This window comes from Vulpes lagopus, chromosome 8, assembly GCF_018345385.1.
Source record: "Vulpes lagopus strain Blue_001 chromosome 8, ASM1834538v1, whole genome shotgun sequence".
NCBI classification, from domain to species: Eukaryota; Metazoa; Chordata; class Mammalia; order Carnivora; family Canidae; genus Vulpes; species Vulpes lagopus.
Window position 1 is genome coordinate 129310032 of NC_054831.1, and position 19384 is coordinate 129329415.

General features: G+C 58.5%; 1 protein-coding gene across 2 annotated transcripts in view; it reads right to left on the reverse strand.

Annotated features, from left to right (window-relative positions):
• Positions 1 to 19384, reverse strand: part of IGSF21 (immunoglobin superfamily member 21) — a 238182-nt gene that overhangs the window by 64511 nt on the left and 154287 nt on the right. For both annotated transcript variants that reach the window (XM_041765187.1, XM_041765188.1), the window contains exon 3: positions 12453 to 12574. In XM_041765187.1, coding sequence (XP_041621121.1) covers positions 12453 to 12574 — 122 coding nt within the window. The remainder of the gene's footprint in view (positions 1 to 12452; positions 12575 to 19384) is intronic.

A 19384-nucleotide genomic window follows, 5' to 3' on the forward strand; every position in this document is an offset into this window, starting at 1 on the left:
AAGGTTCTCCCAGAACTTGGGAACTTTATTAGGCTGCAATAATATATTAAAGAGGAGGCCTGAATCACCCGGAGCAAATTCTAATGTGAAGAAATACCACGGCGACAAATACTTTGTTCTGAACCGTTTACTAAATTAAGTCTTTCCTGGACATTTTTAGCCTTCAATTTTTTTTTAATACTCGCAATAAAGTCGTTGCATAATTAGTAATAAAGCTGACAGCCCAGTTACTGATTTTTTACTTAGAAGGAAAAAGATGTGTGTGTGTGTGTGTGTGTGTGTGCGTGTGTGTGTAGATAATTTCTAACAGCTCTGGTTTTCTGACTGCAGATACATAAATGATTTGTCTTCTCAGCAACTCTGTCCCACGGGCTGGGGTCCAGGGGAAGCCACGCTGAGCTCTGTGGAGCGGAAATGCTTCCCCAGGAGCCAGAAGATGGGCCCTGGTTCTAGAGCTGACTTGGCTGTGTGACCTCAGGGAAGTCGCCCACAGCCTCTGGGCCTTGGTTTTCTCATCTGGAGAATGAGGGGGTTGGTCTGGGTGATGCCGGAAGGTCTACTGGCAGGTGTATCCTGAGTCTGGGAGGGGACGGTGCCTTTAAATGGCATCTGTGTGCGGGTGGCTCCTGAATCTGTGTCTGTTGACCTGTCCCTCCCTTGGCGTCTTTGCTCAGGCGTCTCAGGGACATGTCTCACCTGGCGCAGGTCGAACTTGAGGATTCCGCACCCGCCCCAGCCCCAGCCAGTCCTTGCTGGGCTCCCAGTCTCAGGTCTCAGGAGGGAGCACCCCCCGCCCCCCCGCCCCGCCCCCCTCCGGCTACGTGCTCTGGCCATGGTCCTGACGGCCTCCATCTGCTTCTCTCCCTGTGATGGCTTCACCCTCCAGTTCGTCAGCTCTGCTTCCAGACCCTTCTCCCACCCCACTGCTCCGGCCTGGCCAGCACACCCCCTCACCTGCCCAGCTCCCCAGTGACAGGTGCGTCCTGCCTCCACTCCCGCATCCTCCACAGTAGCTGAGGCCGATCTTCTCACAACCCCAAAATAGGAACAGGACCAACTCAACGACTCCTCATCCCTTCTGGATACACCCCAAACTCTCTCCGATCGCCCAGAATGTGCTACAACAGTGGTTCTCAAACTTGCCTGCCGCCGGGAATCCCCTTGGGGAGCTTTGGCAAACTGAGGCCTGTGTCCCCGAGGTTCTGACGTCACCTGGGAGATGATCAGAAACACAGGCTCACAGGGTTCCCCGCCCCCACCCACAGAGTTTGAGCCAGCAATGCCTGTGTGCAGTCAAGTTCAAGAGCCCTGCTCCCCGAGATCCGGCCTCTGCAGGCTTCCCACCTCTCCTCCCCCACACTCCTTGCAGGGCTCATCACTTGACAGCCACTTGGCTTCTCTCCGCCCTTCACTGACACATCAAGCTGGCTCCCAGCTCAGGCCCTTGCTTTCCGCCTCTGCCAGAATGCTCATTCCCTGAGCTTTCTTTGCGTGGTTGCTTCATCTTTCCTCCAGACCCCAGAGGGACCCTCCCCTGACCTCTCCCTGTGTCGCAGGCACAGCCTGGGGAATGTCGGCTCCAGAGGCACTGGGACCCTACCTCCCTTGTTCATCTCTGTTTCCTGATGTCCACAGTTAACAAAGAAACACTTTTTAAATGGCAAATGAATAATTAGGGCCAGCCCTACCGGAAACATCGCAGTGCACGGGACACATCATAAGAACTACCTCTCCCCCACGACCCGGGGCATTGTCTGACATGAGTCTGCAGTTCCTCGTGGCTGGCAGTGAAGACGCTGTCTCCGGGAGGCCCTTGGTAGAAGGCAACTTGTTCCCCAGAGGAGGAGGGCTACCCCGGAGGCCCCCATCCCATCAGCTTGGCCCCATTCACTGCAGAAATCACCCAGGCCAGGAGCTTTCTGCGTGAGACAGGGGAGCTTTCCCAGCTCTTGGGCTCTTCCCCTCCCTGCCTCCCTGGGCCGAGCCTAATCTCCACAAATAGGGTCTGAGATCTGCACTCTATAGGTCTGTCGTTAGGGTTTAAGCAAATGATGGATGGGAAGGAGTTTTGCTGACCGCTTGAAATAGTAATTCCGCATTTGGATAACCTGTCAGATCATTAATTTAACAAATCTCTGCTGACATTCTGTGCTGGGCACTGGTGCCCTGGAGATGCAGAAAGGAAGGTTCCCGTGCTTAAGGGATAAGACCTATCCTGGGTGATTGCGGGGAGGGGGCACAGGCTGGGGACCCCCCCGTTGCAATACCCCAGTGCATCACCAGAGGGCAGCAGACAGCTTTGCAAGCACTTCCCTTGGGGTGGGGGGGTACCTTTGAGAGGGGCCCGTTCTGGGAGCCCCAGGGGCCTCCCCATGGGCAGAGGGGGTGGGCAAAGAGAGAATGGGGGCCGTGGGAGGGGGAGAGGCTGCTCAGTGGAAGCTGCCAACTCAACAGAGCACATCTCTGTCCCCTGCATCAAAGCTGTCCACTCGCTACCCCAAGACCCAACCATGGCGAGGTGCCTAACCCCACACCTGCCCCAGTGTGGCCAGCGTGGAAAGAGGACCCACTAGAAGCTCCCGAGGCCCCTGGGCCTTGAAATCTGAGGTCCCTGCTGCTGGGGAGATTCTGGGGCCTCTGCGGGACTCCATCCCAAGAGATGTAAGCTATGTGCAGGGGGAGGGGAAGCAGAGCGTGGTGTGTGTATGTGTGTGTGCGTGCGTGCATGGTACAGGAGGACATGGGAAGTGCAAGACTGGAAGGGGACATAAAGAAAAGAAGAGATTTGAAGAAAGAAAAATTCTTTCAGAAGGAACGACTGAATTCAGGGAACAAGGGAAGAGGGCCTACCTTTACCTGCAGGAAGTCAGGGCCCCGGGGAGGCGTGAGCTCAGGACCAGTCTGTGGGAGTCAGCCCTGCCGGTCTGGGCGGCCGGGGGCCTGGGTGGGGGCAGTGGCGGCATTTGTGTGCATGAAGAGTGGCCACCTGGCACGGGAGAGCAGAGGTGTGATGCACCAGGTGCTCCTGCCACATCCCCGCCAACGGAGTGCTTCTGCCCCAGGGAGGAAGCTGGGGTGGGGGTGGGGATGGAGGGGTGGGGGCAGGGGGTGCGTCCTCTTAGGGCAGTGGGAACACGTCAGGTTAAACGGATCTCTCAGCCAGTCAATGGGGTTGATGCCGCCAGCCGAGGAGACGGAGGTGGCTCCTGGAGTCCCACTTCTGGAGCTGGGATTGGGCACCACTTGGTCAGGGCACCCAGGGGCCTACAACCCTCGGGCAGCAGCTAGTTTTCAAGTGGAGGCTGACTCTGGCAGCTTCCTACCCAGAGGCACCAAGCATCTTGGGCAACAGATACACTGCACGTGCGTGTGTGCATGCACAGGAGCATCCATCGTGAGTGTTGGGAAGGACACACAAGGTCGCATGCCCTCCCTGCTAAGTTACCTGGGTGTCTAGGGCCTGGCAGTGGTCCTGGAATGGGTGGGCATTGTGCTCCCAATGGCCCAGAGCCCCATTCTGGCTTGGTATGTGAACCCAGGCTTCACTACGTGTCTACCGTGTGACCTCAGACAAGTGACCGCGCCTCTCTGTTCTTCTGTGTCATCATCTGTACAACAGGATTCGATGAGGTGTACTCCATGGGACGGTTGTTAGGGTGAAACCAGATGATGGGTCGGAAGAAAGTTCTGCTGGCTGCCTGAAATGGTCATTGCACATTTGGATAACCTGTCAGTCTACTGCTTCAGCAAACCTTTGCTGAGGCCCTGGGCTTCCACCCTAGGCTCTGTGCCAGACACTGAGACCTAGAGGGGAAGGAGGGTAGGCACCCCCGCTCCCTCAAATGCGTCCCCGCCGAGAGACGGGCTCAGGGCCTGACCCAGGCTAGTCTGGTAACTCCTCCTTCTCTGACTGGTGCTCTGGGGGCCAGAGGCCTGGGACTGGGTCCAGGGGGGGCTTTGGCTCAGAAAGCACCCTGCCTTGGGGGAAATGCTGGGGGGCTGCTCCTGGGCCCCCTTGTTCCAAGTCAAGGCCTCATTTTCTGAGAAGCTTAGACAGGGTCACGCATAGACCAGCTCTTCTCATTCCACCAGTAACTAACTTCCAGCTGGGCATGGGGGGTGACCCAGGCTTGGAACTGGTTGGGGCCTGGGAGATCACTGCCTGGTCAACTATTTTGTCGTCTTCAACCCAAATAAGTCTGGTCCCAGGGGCCTTAGGACAATCGTCTAGTTGCCAGAAGCAACTAGCATGATCTGTGTCTGTGGCTTCCCACTGAATTCTTAGGTCCCCTGGGCAGGTTGCAGCAGGTGGAAGGTGTTGCACGGAGCGGATGCCCCCAGCAACTTTGTCTGGAAGACTTTTTAAAAGACTAATCCCCCAGACCCTGCTCCAGACCCCTTAAATCAAATTCCATCTTGGTGGACTCAGGAACTGATGTTTTAAAGCAACTTCCAAGGTGATACTAGTGCAGGTGGTCCGGGGACTGACCTGCAGTGTGGCCGGGCCGAGGGAGGCTTGTTGCTCAGGCACTCTGCAGCCCAGGCTCTGAGAGCGGAGCTTTCAGGCTGGAAATCGCCCCAGTAGCTGGGAGAACTGCAGTCCTCGCTCCTAAAATCATCCCCTAGTTTTTCGATGGGGACCTGGCCTCCCCCTTGGGGTGTTCAAGTCAGATGTGACCAAGAGGTATAATCTCTCTCTTTTTTAAAAAAGATTTATTTATTTTATTTGATATAGAATGCAACAGAGAGAGTGAGAGAGCATGAGCAGGGAGGAGAGGGAGAAGCAGGCTCCCCACCGAGCAGGGAGCCCGATCCCAGGACGCTGGGATCATGACCTGAGCCAAAGGCAGACGCTCCACCGATGGAGCCACCCAGGTGCCCCTAAGAGGCATAATCTGTTCTGAATAAACTTCAGAAAAGGGTTCAAGGTTGTCCTCACAAGGTCATTCTGGTTCTTTCATCGTCCTGGAGGCTCAGTGGGTGCGAGAGAGGCGGGGGTTTCCGGCCGGTCACGAACTGAGGGTGACCTGGCACAAGCCCGGCACATTCAAGGTACTCGGTGTGTGCTTGCCGAGGGGTCAGATGAGTGAACAAATGAACGGCCGTTTCTGTGCAAGCAGCAGGTGCTCTGCATATTTGGGAGGAAAAGGATGCACGGCTCACGATGACATGCAGAAGGACAAGGAAACCGTGGACCTCAGACTCAAAGCCCCCGGGACCAGATGGCACTTTGCTTTGTACCAGGACCAGAGAAGAAGTTTGCCCTGGACCTTCACAGGTGAGTCTGCAGAAGGGCCTAGGTGACCTTTCAGAGGGAAGCAAGGCCCTCTGCTCCTTGGACCAAACAGTCAATGTGTCTATTTAAAAACCGGCACAAGGGCGCCTGGATGGCTCAGTCGGTTAAGCATCCGGCTCTTAATTTTGGCTTAGGTGGTGATCTCCGGGTCCTGGGATGGAGCCCGGCGTCGGGCTCCGTGCTCATCGGGGAGTCCGCTTGAGGATTCTCCCTCTCCCTCTGCCCCTCCCCTCTCTCTCTCTCCAATAAATAAATAAATCTTAAAAAAAAAAAAAAAAGAATAAACCGTAGCATAACAGTCCATCCAACAGATTCCAGGGAGCCTCCACTTGGCAACCTCTGGTCCGCACTCCTGGCCGCGCCTCCCGCCCTCCGGGCCTCTGTCCACGCGGTGCCCTCCACCTAGCCCGTCCGCTCCCCACTCCGCCTTGTCTGAAACCCACGTACGCGCCCAGGGCCACTTCGAACGCCACCTCCTCTGTGATTTCCCGGGTCTCTCCAGCTCCGATTCCTCACTGCATTACACCCGAGTCTCTGCTACGACAGCTATCACTTTATTACTCGAATTGTTAGCTATTTATCTCCATGTTTTATCTCCCCTTTCTCTCCCTTCCTTCCACAAATATTTATTGTTCGTCTCTAAATGCCGAGCAGGGTCTGGGGGGGTTACTGAGATGGAAGAGATGGAACGGAGCCTTGGAGGAGCTTCTGGGCACTTGGGCATGGGGGGAGGGGCAGGCTGTAAGCTCCGAGGAGGAGGAGGAGGAGGAGGAGGAGGAGGAGGAGGAGGAGAGGAGAGGGAGGAGGAGGAGGAGGAGGAGGAGACGGAGGAGACGGAGGAGGAGGAGGAGGAGGAGGGGGAGGAGGAGGGGGAGGAGGGGAAGGGGAGAACGAGGAGGAGGAGGAGGAGGAGGAGGAGGAGGAGGAAGAGGAGAGGGAGGAGGAGGAGGGGGAGGAGGAGGAGGAGGAGGAGAGGGAGGGGGCCGGGGCTGCATCCTGACCACCTCGGAGCGCTGTGCCCCAGCCCTGTGCCTCGGATGCAGCAACTGTTCCATATGCGCTGTGCAGCGAATATGAGAGCGAGCTGCATCTCGAAGCAATAAAGGAAGTGGCATTTCTTTCCGCGTCCTCTTTCCTCCAGGCTCTTCCTTCATTCACTTGATTTCTCCCGCGTCTCCCTCTCCTGATAAATATGAATTAGGGAGGTGTAACTGTGTACTCCTGCTCTCCATGAAGCCCCCCGGCTCCTCCACCCACCCAGCTGTTCTCCACCTCCTGCTTGCGGCTCCTGGGGATGGGCACGGAAATTAGAGCGGGGTGGGGGGGCAGGAAGAGAGAGAGAGAGAGGCGGCGGCTCTCCGGCACCCCCTTGCCTCCTGGTGCCCCTGCCAGCCCTATAGTGTGGTCCAGCGCCCTCTCCCACCTTGCTTAGACTTGGAAGCTAAGTCCTGGGGCCTATGGGCAGACCTCTCTCCCCCTCCCCAGATGAATCTGGGGAAGCTTTGTCCTCCTTCCCTGGCGCCTCCAATCCACCCTCTACGTGGTAGCCAGAGTGAGCTTCACAAGACCCACATCGCATCAGACCATGACCTCCAGCAACTTCCAGGACACGCAGAATAAATGCCGGCTTGCTCCCTAAACTCTGGCCACGCGGGGCCCTCTGGTAGCCCCTAGGTCACGTCCAGCTTCCTCACCTCAGGACCTTTGCACTTGCTGTGCCCTCCACCTGGAATGCCCTCCCTACCCCAACCCTGCCAGGATAACTTCCTGTTATCCTATAGATTGCTGCTGAGATGTCACCTCCTATAAGAAAACTCACCGCCCCGCTCACCACCCTCCCACCACCTACTGCATTATTCTTGTCATCCTCTGTCACGTAACCTTATTCCTTCACACACTCATCACCGACTGTCAATATTTTTCCTTATTCTTTTAAACATATTTTTATAGTCTGTCTCTCCTCACCCCCTACGCTGCAAGCCTCACAAGAGCGGGTCTGATTATGTCTTCCTCTCCATTTTATCCCCAGCACTGTCCCTGACATACAGCAATTGCTCAATTCCTTTGTGATGAATGAAGGATGAAAACGTCGGAGAAGGCTCGGGGTGGGGGGGTGGGGGTGGCGAACTGCTCCCTCCTCCGTGTCTCCAGCAGCAGGGAGGCTGTGATGGGAGAACTCCATAGCTTCCGCCACTAACTCATCGGCCCCGCAAGCATCTACACCTTGTCCTCAATGCTGTGGGGGTGCTGGGCCGGGGGGCCGGGGAGACCACGGTGAAGGCCTCAGACCCAGTCCCCGTCCATGGGCTTTGAGTCTAGAGCGGGAGAGGCAGACCTTGAACACCTAGTGTCAGGGCAGTGGGGATGTGGAGGGGATGAACCCTGGGGTACGTGACCCAGTCTCGGCAGTAACGACTGGCTTCCTGGAGGAGGCGGTGTGCAAGCTGAACCTGGATGGATGAGTAGGGCCTTGGCAAAGGGAGGTGGGCAAGGCATGGGAAGGGCACGTACCCCCTTGAGTTTAGACTTCCCTCGCTGCCAAATTAGGGCCAGTGAAGGCTGCTTGGTGCTCCTCAGGACATCCTGGGCACACGGAATGGGACGAGGGACGGCAGAGGACTTTGGGACATGGATGGGCGCACTCTGCAGGGATTAATGGGTATGCCCACACAGTAACCTTCCCCTCTGTGGGGGACTCCATCTGTTTGCTCCACCTGTTCTTGGCCTGGTGCAACAGGTGTGGGGGTGCCGAGCTGGAACAGGTGTGGGGGGGCTGAGGTGGAACAGGTGTGGGGGGGCCAAGGTGGAACAGGTGTGGGGGGCTGAGGTGGAACAGGTGTGGGGGGGCTGAGGTGGAATAGGTGCAGGGGGCCGAGGTGGAACAGGTACGGGGGGCTGAGGTGGAACAGGTGTGGGGGGCTGAGGTGGAACAGGTGTGGGGGGGCTGAGGTGGAACAGGTGCAGGGGGCCGAGGTGGAACAGGTGCGGGGGGCTGAGGTGGAACAGGTGTGGGGGGGCTGAGGTGGAACAGGTGCGGGGGGATTGAGGGGGAACAGTTGCAGGAGGGTGGAGACACAGGCGTGAGGGGGGAGAGGAGGAGGATGGCGATGTGCAGGAGGCCAGCGGGCAGGACTGTCACCCAGATCATGCCTCCCCTACTCAAGGGGACCCCAGGGAAGCAGAACCTGGGACAAGGATTCAGGAGCCAGTGGCTGATTTGTGAGGTGTCCCAGGAAGCTGGGAAGGGAGTGAGGAATAGCGGGGAGGAAGAAGCCAATAGGGGTGCATCACGGAGGTTACTCTGGGGAGCCTCTCAGCCTCCGTCCTGCTGGGGAGCTCAAGGAGACAGTGACCACCCATCTGAGTAGTCCCACCCAAGGGCCAGGGGTGCTGGGAGATCACCCAACATCTCCATCCGCAGGGCTGCTCTGGGAACGCCCACCCTCTGGGGATGCTCCCCCCCCCGCCCCGCCCCGTGAACAAGCTGAGTGGGGCTCCGGTAGCCCCAGAAGCCCGCAGAGGGGTGGAGGATGCTGCAGGTGGGTGCAGGGTGCAGGGCAGGCCTCTGCCACATGGCCCTCCTCCCTACCATCACGGCCTCCTCCCATCCCTCAGGCCTTGGCCAACCATGTGGGGCGCCCCAGCACGGTGGTCCTACCCAGGCATTGCACCCCGCTCTCCCCCCCTTACACAGTTGCCACAATTCCCACCTCTGTGGAATGTGTACTGATTTCCGTAGGCCTCCCTTGCCTTGTTGACTGTCTTCTCCCCATGAGAGTTCAATGCCAGGTCTTTTTTGTTCCCCGCTGGATCCACCATGCCAGGCTTCTAGTAGGTGCTCAATTAAACATCCTCTGAGGGAATAAATTGCTGTCAACTCCAACCCGGGAGTTCTCGATTCTGAGGCTCACTCTATAGACCATTGATAGATGGGGCCTGGGGGCACTGGGAAGGGGCGGCGACTTGCCCAAGGTCATGCACTGGGGTGGCACACGTGGACGCAGAAGCCCCGTCATGCCGCCCGCGGCCCACCCCTCCGGGAACCCCACCAGCGGGAGGAGATGCCCTGGGAGTCCCTGGAGCTCCTTTCAGCTGCCTGCGAATCGCTCTCTGCCAATTCTCAGTGATCTCAGCCTCCTTCTCCCCCTGACTTTCCCCAGCTGAAGAGGAAGCGGCCCAGACAGCTGTGGAGCTGGGACTCTCTCTAGTTGAGATGCATTAATTTGTAAATATCTTCATTTATATGTAAATGCGGAGTCCCGCGCCCCGCCGCCAGCCCTAATGGGGCCCTGCAGCCTGGAGACGCAGCCTCCTTGGCTAGGAGGCTCTCCGTGATCCGATTAGATGCCTTCCTCCCTTCCCTTCCTCCCGCCCGCCGTGGCCTCCTCGGGGCTCCTCTGCCCCCGGGCGCAGGGCCTGGGACATCAGCCCTGGAGCAGAGGCCAGGGAAGGAAGGAGCACCGGCCACGAGTCAGCACTGCCATGTGACCTTGGGCGAGTCTCCCATCCGTCTGGGCCTCAGTTTCCTCAGCTGTAAAATGAGCAGGGCCGCAAGGTGAACTCCGGGGGAGGGGGCGTGGGGTCTGCTGCCCTCTGTGTCATTCCAGCAGCGAGCCCTTGGGGCAAGTCCCTTAACCTTGCTCAACTTTGACCCTGCCTGTACAGGGGGGCTCGAGCCAACAGTGACACCTGTGAGCATTTACAGGGTTGTTCGTGAGGATTCGAAGAGCCAGAGGACACACAGGGGGCCATTATGGGATCTGGATAAAGGTGAGGAGAGCTTTTTTTTGTTTTGTTTTGTTTTGTTTTACGGTGGAAGAAGGAGGGGTTTTCCTGGGCAAGAACAGGGAGCATGCACAGCTCAGCGACTGTGGCAGCACTTTAATACGGATTAAGCAGTGAGCTGCTCACTATTGTCATTCCCTTCTAGAGATGGTGCCACTCGGGCACAGAGTTTCCAAGCCTGGGTGACACTAACACAAGGGGGCAGAGGGGCCAGGATTGGAACTCAGGCCGAGGGGCAGAAATCTCACTTAAATCCCACCATGATGGTGTGAAGCTGATCCTATTAAGTCTGCTTAATAGGAAGAAGGAGGAGAAGGAGAAGGTGATGGAGGAGGAGGAGAAGAAGGAGAAGAAGAAGAAAAGAAGAAGAAGAAGAAGAAGACGACAGAGAGGTTAAGGCCCTCGTCCAAGGTCACCCACTGGGAAGTGGCTGAGCTGGTTCTGCACCAGGTCTTCTGGTACCGGCTCGGGCTCGGGCTCGGGCTCGGGCTCGGGCTCAGGCTCGGGTGCTCCAGTGAGCACAAGAGGGTGGGGGTCAGGGCTCTGCTGGTGGTCTTGGGCCTCCTTCCTGGCTTAGGGTGCTGGTGGGGGCGGGGAAATGATGGGATAGGCTGCGGGGGGGGGGGGGGGGGGCGCTTCTCAGAGACCATGGTAACCATGTGGGGTGGGTGGCAGCAGCGGGTTTCTGGGAAGCAGGGTGGTGATCTGAGTGCTCACTTCTGCAGAACCATCGGTGGCTCCCAGGACGATTATTTTCTTCTCCAAAATGAGTTTTTCATCTTGATTGTAACGGGCTTGTCTTAGGTGTGCTTTAATATTTTAAGGAGCCCCAGATCCTTTTTGGAAGCAGGTACAGGGGAAAGCATAGACATGAATGAAGGCATCTGTGCGGCCATTTGCTCGCCTCTTCCGCGTCCCCTCGAGCCCACATGCTCACCAGATTCCCCCAGCAAGGCCTGGTGCTGAGCTCCTGGCACAAAGCCCAGAGAGGAGGGGCACCCAGAAAGGTCGTCCAGGGGAGCACAGTCACCTTCCATCCTACAAAGTGTGCAGGGTAGAATCACCTGCCAGGTTCCTGGGTGAGCCCCGTGCAACCTTCCCTAATTTCTCATTTCCTAATTTTTTTTTAAAAGGTTTTTATTTATTTATTCACAAGAGACACAGAAAGGCGGAGACACCAGCAGAGGGAGAAGCAGGCGATGCAGGACTCAACCCGGGATCACACCCTGAGCTGAATGCAGACGCTCAACCACTGAGCCACCCCGGCACCCCTCATTTCCTAATTTTACCCATAGGGAAACTGAGGCCCAAAGGGCGGAAGAGCATACCCAAGGCCACCTAGTCAGTGTGCAAATTTCACTGTGCACCTACTACGTGCCAGGCCTGCAGACTGCTGCTTTCTGCCTGGACACCAGGCAAAGCATTTGGTGTGTAGCGTGGAAAAATGCACATACATGTGTCTGTGCACATGTGTGTGTGCAAGGCTGTGCCCGGCCAAAGCCTGTGTGAAGCTACTTTCATTAATGCAGCGAGACTCCCCCCAGCTCATGGGGGGGTGGGCCCTGGGGGCCCAGCAGCATCTGGCTTTGGGGGACAGTCGTTCTGCTAGGGTGCAGGGGAGCGTAAAGAAGGAAAGCCACAGGAAGGCCTGCTGGGGCCGGGCCCTGAAGACTGATGGGGAGTTTGTGGGGGCACCTCAGGGAGGGGGGCATGGCAAGTGCACACAGGGCCGGGGCCCTTCAGAGAGGACACGAGTAGGGTGCGGGGCCACGGTACCCTCACACCTAGAACATGGCAGGGCATGGATTGGGATCTGCCACCTTAAAGTCTTCTAGAAAAAGGCTAGAAGTGGAAAATATGAGTATCTCCATCCCCGAGGGTGCTTCCCTCCTGTCCTGCTGCCCCTTCTGTCCTGGGGTCCTGTTGTTTAGGGTCTGTTTTCCTGGCTGGGGCGGAGGGCTCTGGGGGACAGAGGAGCGTGTTGTGTGGGCTTCGGAGCCAGGCAGGACTGGCTCTCGTCCCCAGCTCCGTCCCTCCTGGCGGCAGGACTTTGGGCATACTGCTCACCCTCTCTGGACCTCAGTGTCCCCACCTGGAAAGTGGGTTTGGAAGACCCACCGTGCAAGGACTGGTGGAGGAGGGGGCTGGGGAGGCCACTGCGGAGGGTCTGCTGCATGCGGCAGGCGTCGGACTTGACCCCTCCCTGCCCTTCTTTGTGTGTGTGGGGCGCCCCTCGAAGCACGGGGTGCCCTTCTGCAGCACCGCCCCCGCCCTGCCTTCCAAGCCCGTGGAGGGTGGCCCGGGGACCCCCAGGCATCGCAGGGCAGGCGGGAACGGGCTGGGGAAGTGGCCGCGGCCGCCGGCGCCTCACCTCACGGTGGACTGATAGACCAGGTCCTCTCGCTTGCGGTAGTTCTCCATGTGCGAGTAGTTGGTGGAGAACATGGCATCGAAGGTAAAGATCTTCTGCTTGATGGTCCCGCCGTCCGTCACCTACAACAGAGCACAGAGGCAGCTACAGGGGGGCGCTCAGCCGCCCGACACCCCGGTGCCCTGGGAGAGGCCTCTAGGGGACATGTCACTGCCATCACCGGAGCCCTCCCGGGTCATCCCTGCTGCACTGAGGTGTAAACCGAGGCTCTGGAGTGACTTCCCGAGGTCCTGGGCCAGGAAGGGGCAGAGCTGGCTCTTCTCTCGGGCAGGAATTTCTGGCAAATTCTGTCAGGGGTAGGTAGGCATGGGATGGCAGGGGAGCCCAGGCAGGCAGAGGCAGGGTAGTCCCAGGGGGCTTCCTCGAGGAAGCGAGGTCTAAGTTGCCTTCTGGCAAAGGGTGGGAGTGCTCCGTAGGTGGAGACAGCAGGAGCAAAGGCCCTGTGGTGGGAAAGAACAAGTATGTGTGGGGAAAGAAGCCGGTGTTCAGAGTTCCCTGGCGGCAGAAAGGAAATGGTGAGAAAGCACGGGCGCCAGAGCCTGGAGGGCCTGGTCGGCAACGCAGCTCAACGGTCCCTGAAGGCAGCGTGGTGGAAGGTCACCTTGGATGGTATTTCCAAGCTCCTTCAGGCCCTAGGGCGAGGCCCGTCTGGAGGCAGCAGGTCCTCCAGGAGCCTGGGGAGCACCCAACCTACGGACCTGGGGGTGGAGGGAAGGGGACAGCCCTGGGGACAGGCCAGCAGGGAGGCCCAGAGAAGTCAGGACCTGGGGAGGTGACAGTAGGGCCTCTGCAGGAAGACAAAGGCCGCGGGTTGCCGGCTCTTCTCGGCTGATTGGGCGTCGGACCCCAGCGTCCCGCGCTCCCCGCCCGCCGCCGCCTCCCCTCGCCGCGCTGCCTCCAGCTAATGAAAGTGTTACTCCACAAAGCAGCAAGGTATGTGTTGTCACTGTTTCAATTATTTATCTGTTTACTCGGCTGCAGTTTTCCCTACAGTTTTCCGCCTGCGTCAGCAACTCTATTATAGACCGGAGCTTGCAGCCTCTCGCTGCTCAGCTGGGCTCCGCGCTAACAGCCTGCGACCGGGGAGGCCTCATGCCTGGGCCTGGAGAAGTGGAATTAACTCCCCGCGGCTCTGCCTGGCAGAGGCAGGGGGCCGGCTGGGAGGGCGGCGGCCGGGAGGCTTCCTCCGAGGGGCTGGGGGGGGGATGCGGAAAGCTGCTTGGATCTGCAGCCTTCCCGAGAAGACCACAGGCCTGGGCGCGGCTGGGCCCCTCCGGGCACCTCTGGACCCAAGCTGACTGGCACCACATCTGTCTGGCCTACGTGGCGTTGTCGCTGGTTTAGGGGACACGGGCTCAGTGTAATGCAGCTGGCATTTATCGAGTGCCAGCTGTATACCAGGCACGGCCCACGTCAGTATGTGTCACCACCACCCCCGGCCTCAACCCCCGCCATGATCTGCAAGCTCATAAGGAGTAAGGAGGCCCTTGAGAGTCCCAGGGGTTCGGGGGCAGCCCAGGGAGCCCCACAGGCTGGGTTAGAGTGGTGATAAGCTCCAGGACCCCGAAGGGGGGATCAGCAGTGGGACTCCCCACTGCACGGTTTCTCCTTACTCCTCACCAAGCTCACGCCCCTCTGACTCCCCTGGGTTGATCTCCAGCTCACACTCTTCACTTGTTTTTCCCTGTGTGGCTGTGTGCTCTCAGCAGCACCGGCTTCCCAAAGAGGGGACCCCGACACTGGGGGATGAGGGAAGAAGAGGAGCCAAGCAGGGCCCTCAGCGGTGGTGGCGGGAGGGATGCTTTGACCCACTGCCTGGGCCAGTCGGCAAGGAGTGGAGCCATCCTGGGGTGTCACGGCCTTGGTGGGAGGGCGGCTCGGTCCAGGCATCTAGTGACAGAGCAGGGACGCCATAACCACTCTACGATGCACAGGATGACCCCCGGGAATGATCTGGCCCCAGATGAGAAATGCGCCATCGCTTTGTGCAGACCCACAGTACCCCCGGGGAAGCGAGTGGAATGGACCACAGCTTGTCCACTTTGCAGATGAAGAAACCGTGGCTTGGAGGGGAGATTCAGCTGAGGGCACACGCGGGGGCTCCTGGCGTGGCTCTGGCTCCTGTGGCGGGGCCGCCCCCCACCCGCTGGGCGGGGCCCCCGGGGGCTGAGACGGACAGAGCAGGTGCAGCCGCTCTCAGCGCCCCTTCTCCTCCATCCCTCCAGCTGGGGGAGCCCTGCGGAGGCTTGAAGAATTTTCTCCCCAAGTCATAAAAGCGGAAGGTGTCCTGCCCTGTGACTTGCGGCCTTGCCTCCTTCAGGTACTGCTTTTTTATCTTCTCCTAAAATGCGGCAGCCCTTATCGTCCCAATCTCAAATTTCACTCCATTTTTTTTATTATACAAAGGAGGAAAAAAAAAATCTGTCAGTAAAACTGTCTCTTCAAATTTATTCGCCGGGATGGAGGATTTTATTACTAGGAAAATACACCTGCACCCCACACGTCCACACATACCCACACACCCCAGATAAAGCACTGAAGAATGATCTCAGCCGTAAATCACTGTTTTGGGGCCGAGGGACAGGGGAGTTTCAAGGACGCACCTAGTTTTCCTTTGGTTTTATTTACATCTTTTTCCTGGGGCTGCGTCTGGGGCCTCCCTGTCAGCTTCGAAGTAAATCACTCCTTCCCCTTAAAGTGGCCTCAGGCAGCCCAAGACAGGTGCTTCTGTCCCCAGCTGTGACAGCCCTGCAGCTGGCTCGCTGCCCTCCCTCCCTCGGCCTCAGGGAAGGCCCGGCTCCGGGAAGGGCCTTGGAACACACCCTCAGGTCCCAGACCATTGGGCGAGTGGCTATTTGCAAGGAGGTTATTCTATGGTTCTTGGTGGTGGCAGCACCAGATGAGACTGGGTTGGGGACAGGGGTTATCGCAGGCTGTGGGACAGCAGGCATGGCGAGGGACACCGTCTCTCTAATTCTAGAAACACTGCTGCAGGCCTCAGACCTGCAGAGAGAGGCTCCAGACCCCTGGGGAGAGGAAGAACCAAGTTTCAGACACGCGGTTGCAGCCGATCCCGAGCCAGCTTACTCACAGCCTGCTGGGGAGGCATGGCCCACAGGTCACTGAGACCAGAGCCTGGGAGAGCACGGCTGAAGCGACAGATATTTGCCAAGTGCGATCTGATGCCCATGGAGGAGCCAAGGATTCTTCTGGGGGGAGGGGTGGTCACAGAAGGCCTCCAGGTGGAGGTGGGCCCCTCTCAGAGGGCTTAGTCCCAGGCCGGTGCTCCCCGCCTCTGGGAGACTCTGGAGCAAGCCCCAAGACTGATGTCATCCACCCCCAGTAGAATTCTTGATTCTGTTACTAACTCTGTGCACGTCACATCTCCAAGCCTCCACTTCCTCGTCTGTAAAATGGGATAATGCGGTACCTCTGAACCTCTCGAGAGGATTAAATGAGAGGAGGTTTGTAACAGCACCGATGTGTGGTAAGCGCTCAGCACTGACAGCTATTTCTATGCATATTAACATGTTTTCTCGGCCATCCCTTCTTCTGGGGCCCTTGCCACCCTCCAGGACTGGGGCTGGGGAGCAGAATGATTCTTACTGGAAAGTCCGAGGATGCAGAATGTCCATAAATGAAAGAAGGGGACCCACCTGGCGAGCAAGGACTGGAGGGCTGGTGGGGGAGTGGGAGCAGAGACCGGGGGTGGGGGGCCTGCGGTCTGGCTAGCAGTCATTAGAGCAGCCCGGGGAGGGAGCTGCAGGATGCTCTGGGCCAGTTCCTAGAAGCAGGCTGGTCCCTGGGGCTCTAAGATGCTCCCCTGGTGCCATAGTGGCCTGAGACCATGGGGTCGCGGCCGGCAGAGGACAGCAAGGCTGCCGGGAGCGGCTGAGATGCTGTCCTGGAAAGCCGAGGCCCAAGGTGTGGGGTCTCCGTCTCAGACGGAGTTCATTGACTTATGCAACAGATTTCTACGGACTCCATAAATAGGTCCTTGAATGTGAGCTACTCCTCGAACATAAACTCTACGGGGGCAAGGTCTTTGTCCTGTTCATTGCTCTGTCCGCAGAGCCTGGCACATGGACCTCACTCAATATTTGTTGAATGAATGAATGAATGAATGAATGAATAAACGAATGAGTGAATAAATGAATGGAGTTGGGTCCTTACCACGTGCCGGGCACTGGGATACCATGAAGAGCTAGGAAGACACTTCTGCCCCAGGACAGCCCACTGCGTCCACACCCCGACCTGACTGCGGCTCCCCGGGAGGAGCGGCCTGGTCCAGCCGGGAGGGTGCCTCGACCATCTCCGCAGCCACCATCCGGGAGGGATCGGCAGGCACCTGAGCCTCAGTTTCTCCAAGCTCCACCACTACAGGAAGGCATCCCCGTGCATGCAAAGGGCACACCCAGGCCAGAGAGAGGACGCTGCGCACGCGCTTGTGCCGAAGAATCCAAGTCCTAACCGGCGTGTGCCTGGCTTGACGGTGTACACGGTGTCCGTTATGTTGTCTGGGTTCTCAGGGCCACGCGCTGTAGGAATCGCCTCCCAGCGCCTGGCACGGGGCCCGGCACACGGTGTGTGCCCAACAGGACCTGCCCAGGAGATCTGTGCATCTTGCAGATAAAGACACCGAGGCCGAGAGAGAGAGAGAGAGAGAGAGAGAGAGAGAGAGAGAGAGAGGCAGGTGAACTGCCCAGGTCACGAGGGCCGGAAGTGGTGGGGCTGAGCCCTCAGCACAGATCGGTTGAAAAGAGACGGGTGGGGGATCCATTCTGGGGTTGAGGACATGGCAAAGCGCAGAGGCGTGGGGGTCACGCGGCCCTAGACACTCGGGGGCCAGCTTTGCCACTTGTGGCTTAAAGCTGTGTGACCTTGGAGACGTCTCCGTGCCTCCACCTCCTCACCGGCCACATGGGAGCACCCGAACCTCCCTGGAAGGCCCTCGTGTGAGGACGCGGCGCACACACGACCGCACCCACAGCACCCCCAGGGGCTCGCCTGGCACCTGGTGGTAGGAAGAGCCACAGCCAGCGATCCTGGGTGCTTGCAGCGGGCCACGCACCGTTGGCAAACATGAACTCGGGTAATTATAAGAAAGAATTCGATGCATATTGATGGCTATTATTTGTTTCACTTGGGTACAAAGCAGGGTGGTTGGTTGGTCGGGGGGGCAGACTCCGGGGAAGGCCGGGGGCGCACAGTAGGTGCTCAAGAATAAGCGGCCTTCCCCCACCCCGACTGCGTCTCAGCCACAATTTCCCAGAATGATCAGCTGTGCTGCCTGGAAGGGATGGAGGACACAGAGCCCGGGTTCTGTATGCCACGGGCTGGCTCCCCCACGCCCCCCTCTCTGAGCCTCAGTTTCCCTAGGTGCTCAACAAGGAGACTCGGGGCAGGGTGACCTCTGAGGACCATTTCTACTCTGAATGCCCAAGTGCTCTGATTCTAGAACAGCCAGCCCCGGAGACCACAGCTACTCCCGCTCTGGCCTTGCTCACGGGGGCTCAGCAGCTGCCCAGACCCTGCCCCAGCGCCCTGCCTGCCCCCCACCCCTCCACCCCCAGCAAATCTGGCCTCAGCCGGGCTGGGGTCTGGGGGTGATTTTCAAGCGGAGCCACCAAAGCGTGGCAAATGGACCTAGTCCAGCCAGCAGCATGGCCCGCAGGCCGGCCGGGGTTTTTCATTTGAAAAACAAATGCCTCCAAACTCGGCGTCCTCACCAGCGTCCCTGGGTGCCATCATCCGGAAGAGAGAGGGAGAGAGAGAAGGGGGGGAGATCACCTCCTCCACCCCCAACCTCCTTCTCTTTGTGTTCCACAAAACCAATTACAGGTTGGAAATAGCTGTAATAAACTTGATATCCCACTTATGGGCCAATCCCGCCGCGGCTGGAAAGTGTAATAGTGGCGGGGAGTGAAAACCGCTGGTGTATTCGCCCGAGCTGTTTAAATTGGCTGCCTACATTAGCCCGGCTCCTCTCCAGCCGGGAAGGAATTTGCTCTCCTGGAAATGGAGCAGCTGAGGTCTCTGGGGCTGGGCAGCGAGGAGGGGGCCGTGCAAGGAGGGTGTTAATGAACTGATTAGACACGGGAGAAGGAACGGCGCCTGGGCTCTTGGAGCTGGGTGGCCCGGGTTCAAATCCCCGCGCGGGCAGCTTCTAGGCAGCACCGCCACCACGATGAGCACGAGCCATGCCAGCCCTGCAGGGTGGCTGTTGGGGGCAGGAGGGACATTTAATTGGCCAACGCAAGTGTGCCCAGCACCGGCTGGCATGCTGCGCCCAGCGAGAGTCTCCGGTCTTGGGTCTGCGGGGGTCGCGGTCGCTGCCTGGCCTGAGCCCGTTTCCTCATCTGCAAAATGAGGGATGTTACCTGAACCTGTGCCCCAGAGTTGTTGGAAACACTCACAGGAAGGAATATCTGTGAACGCACCCCATAGCCCCATAGCATGTGGACTGACTGCTCTGTTCCCGGCACTGTGGTAGGTGCTGAGCATTCCAGAAACTTCTGCCGTGAAACCATCGCCTAGAAGTCCCTTCCTGCCCCACTCAGCAACACATGCAAAGAGGGCAGCAGGTCAACTAGCATTCCTAACGGGCTCACTTAGGTCAAGTCAAGAGTAGAGCTCAAGCCGTCGCGCACCGGAGCATTCCTTTATCGACTGAGCTCTTTGCTGAACTGCGCTTGATTCGGGAGCAGAGCCGTGAACACAGCACATGTGACGGCGAAGAAACGTGACCACCTCACTTACATTTCTGCAGCGGGGTGTTTTCTGATTCCTCTGCGGAGCCTGAGCGCAGGCGGCTTGGCCTTCATCCCGCTCTGTGCCGCACCCCTGACTCCCAGAGCCCCGACCGTCTAGCA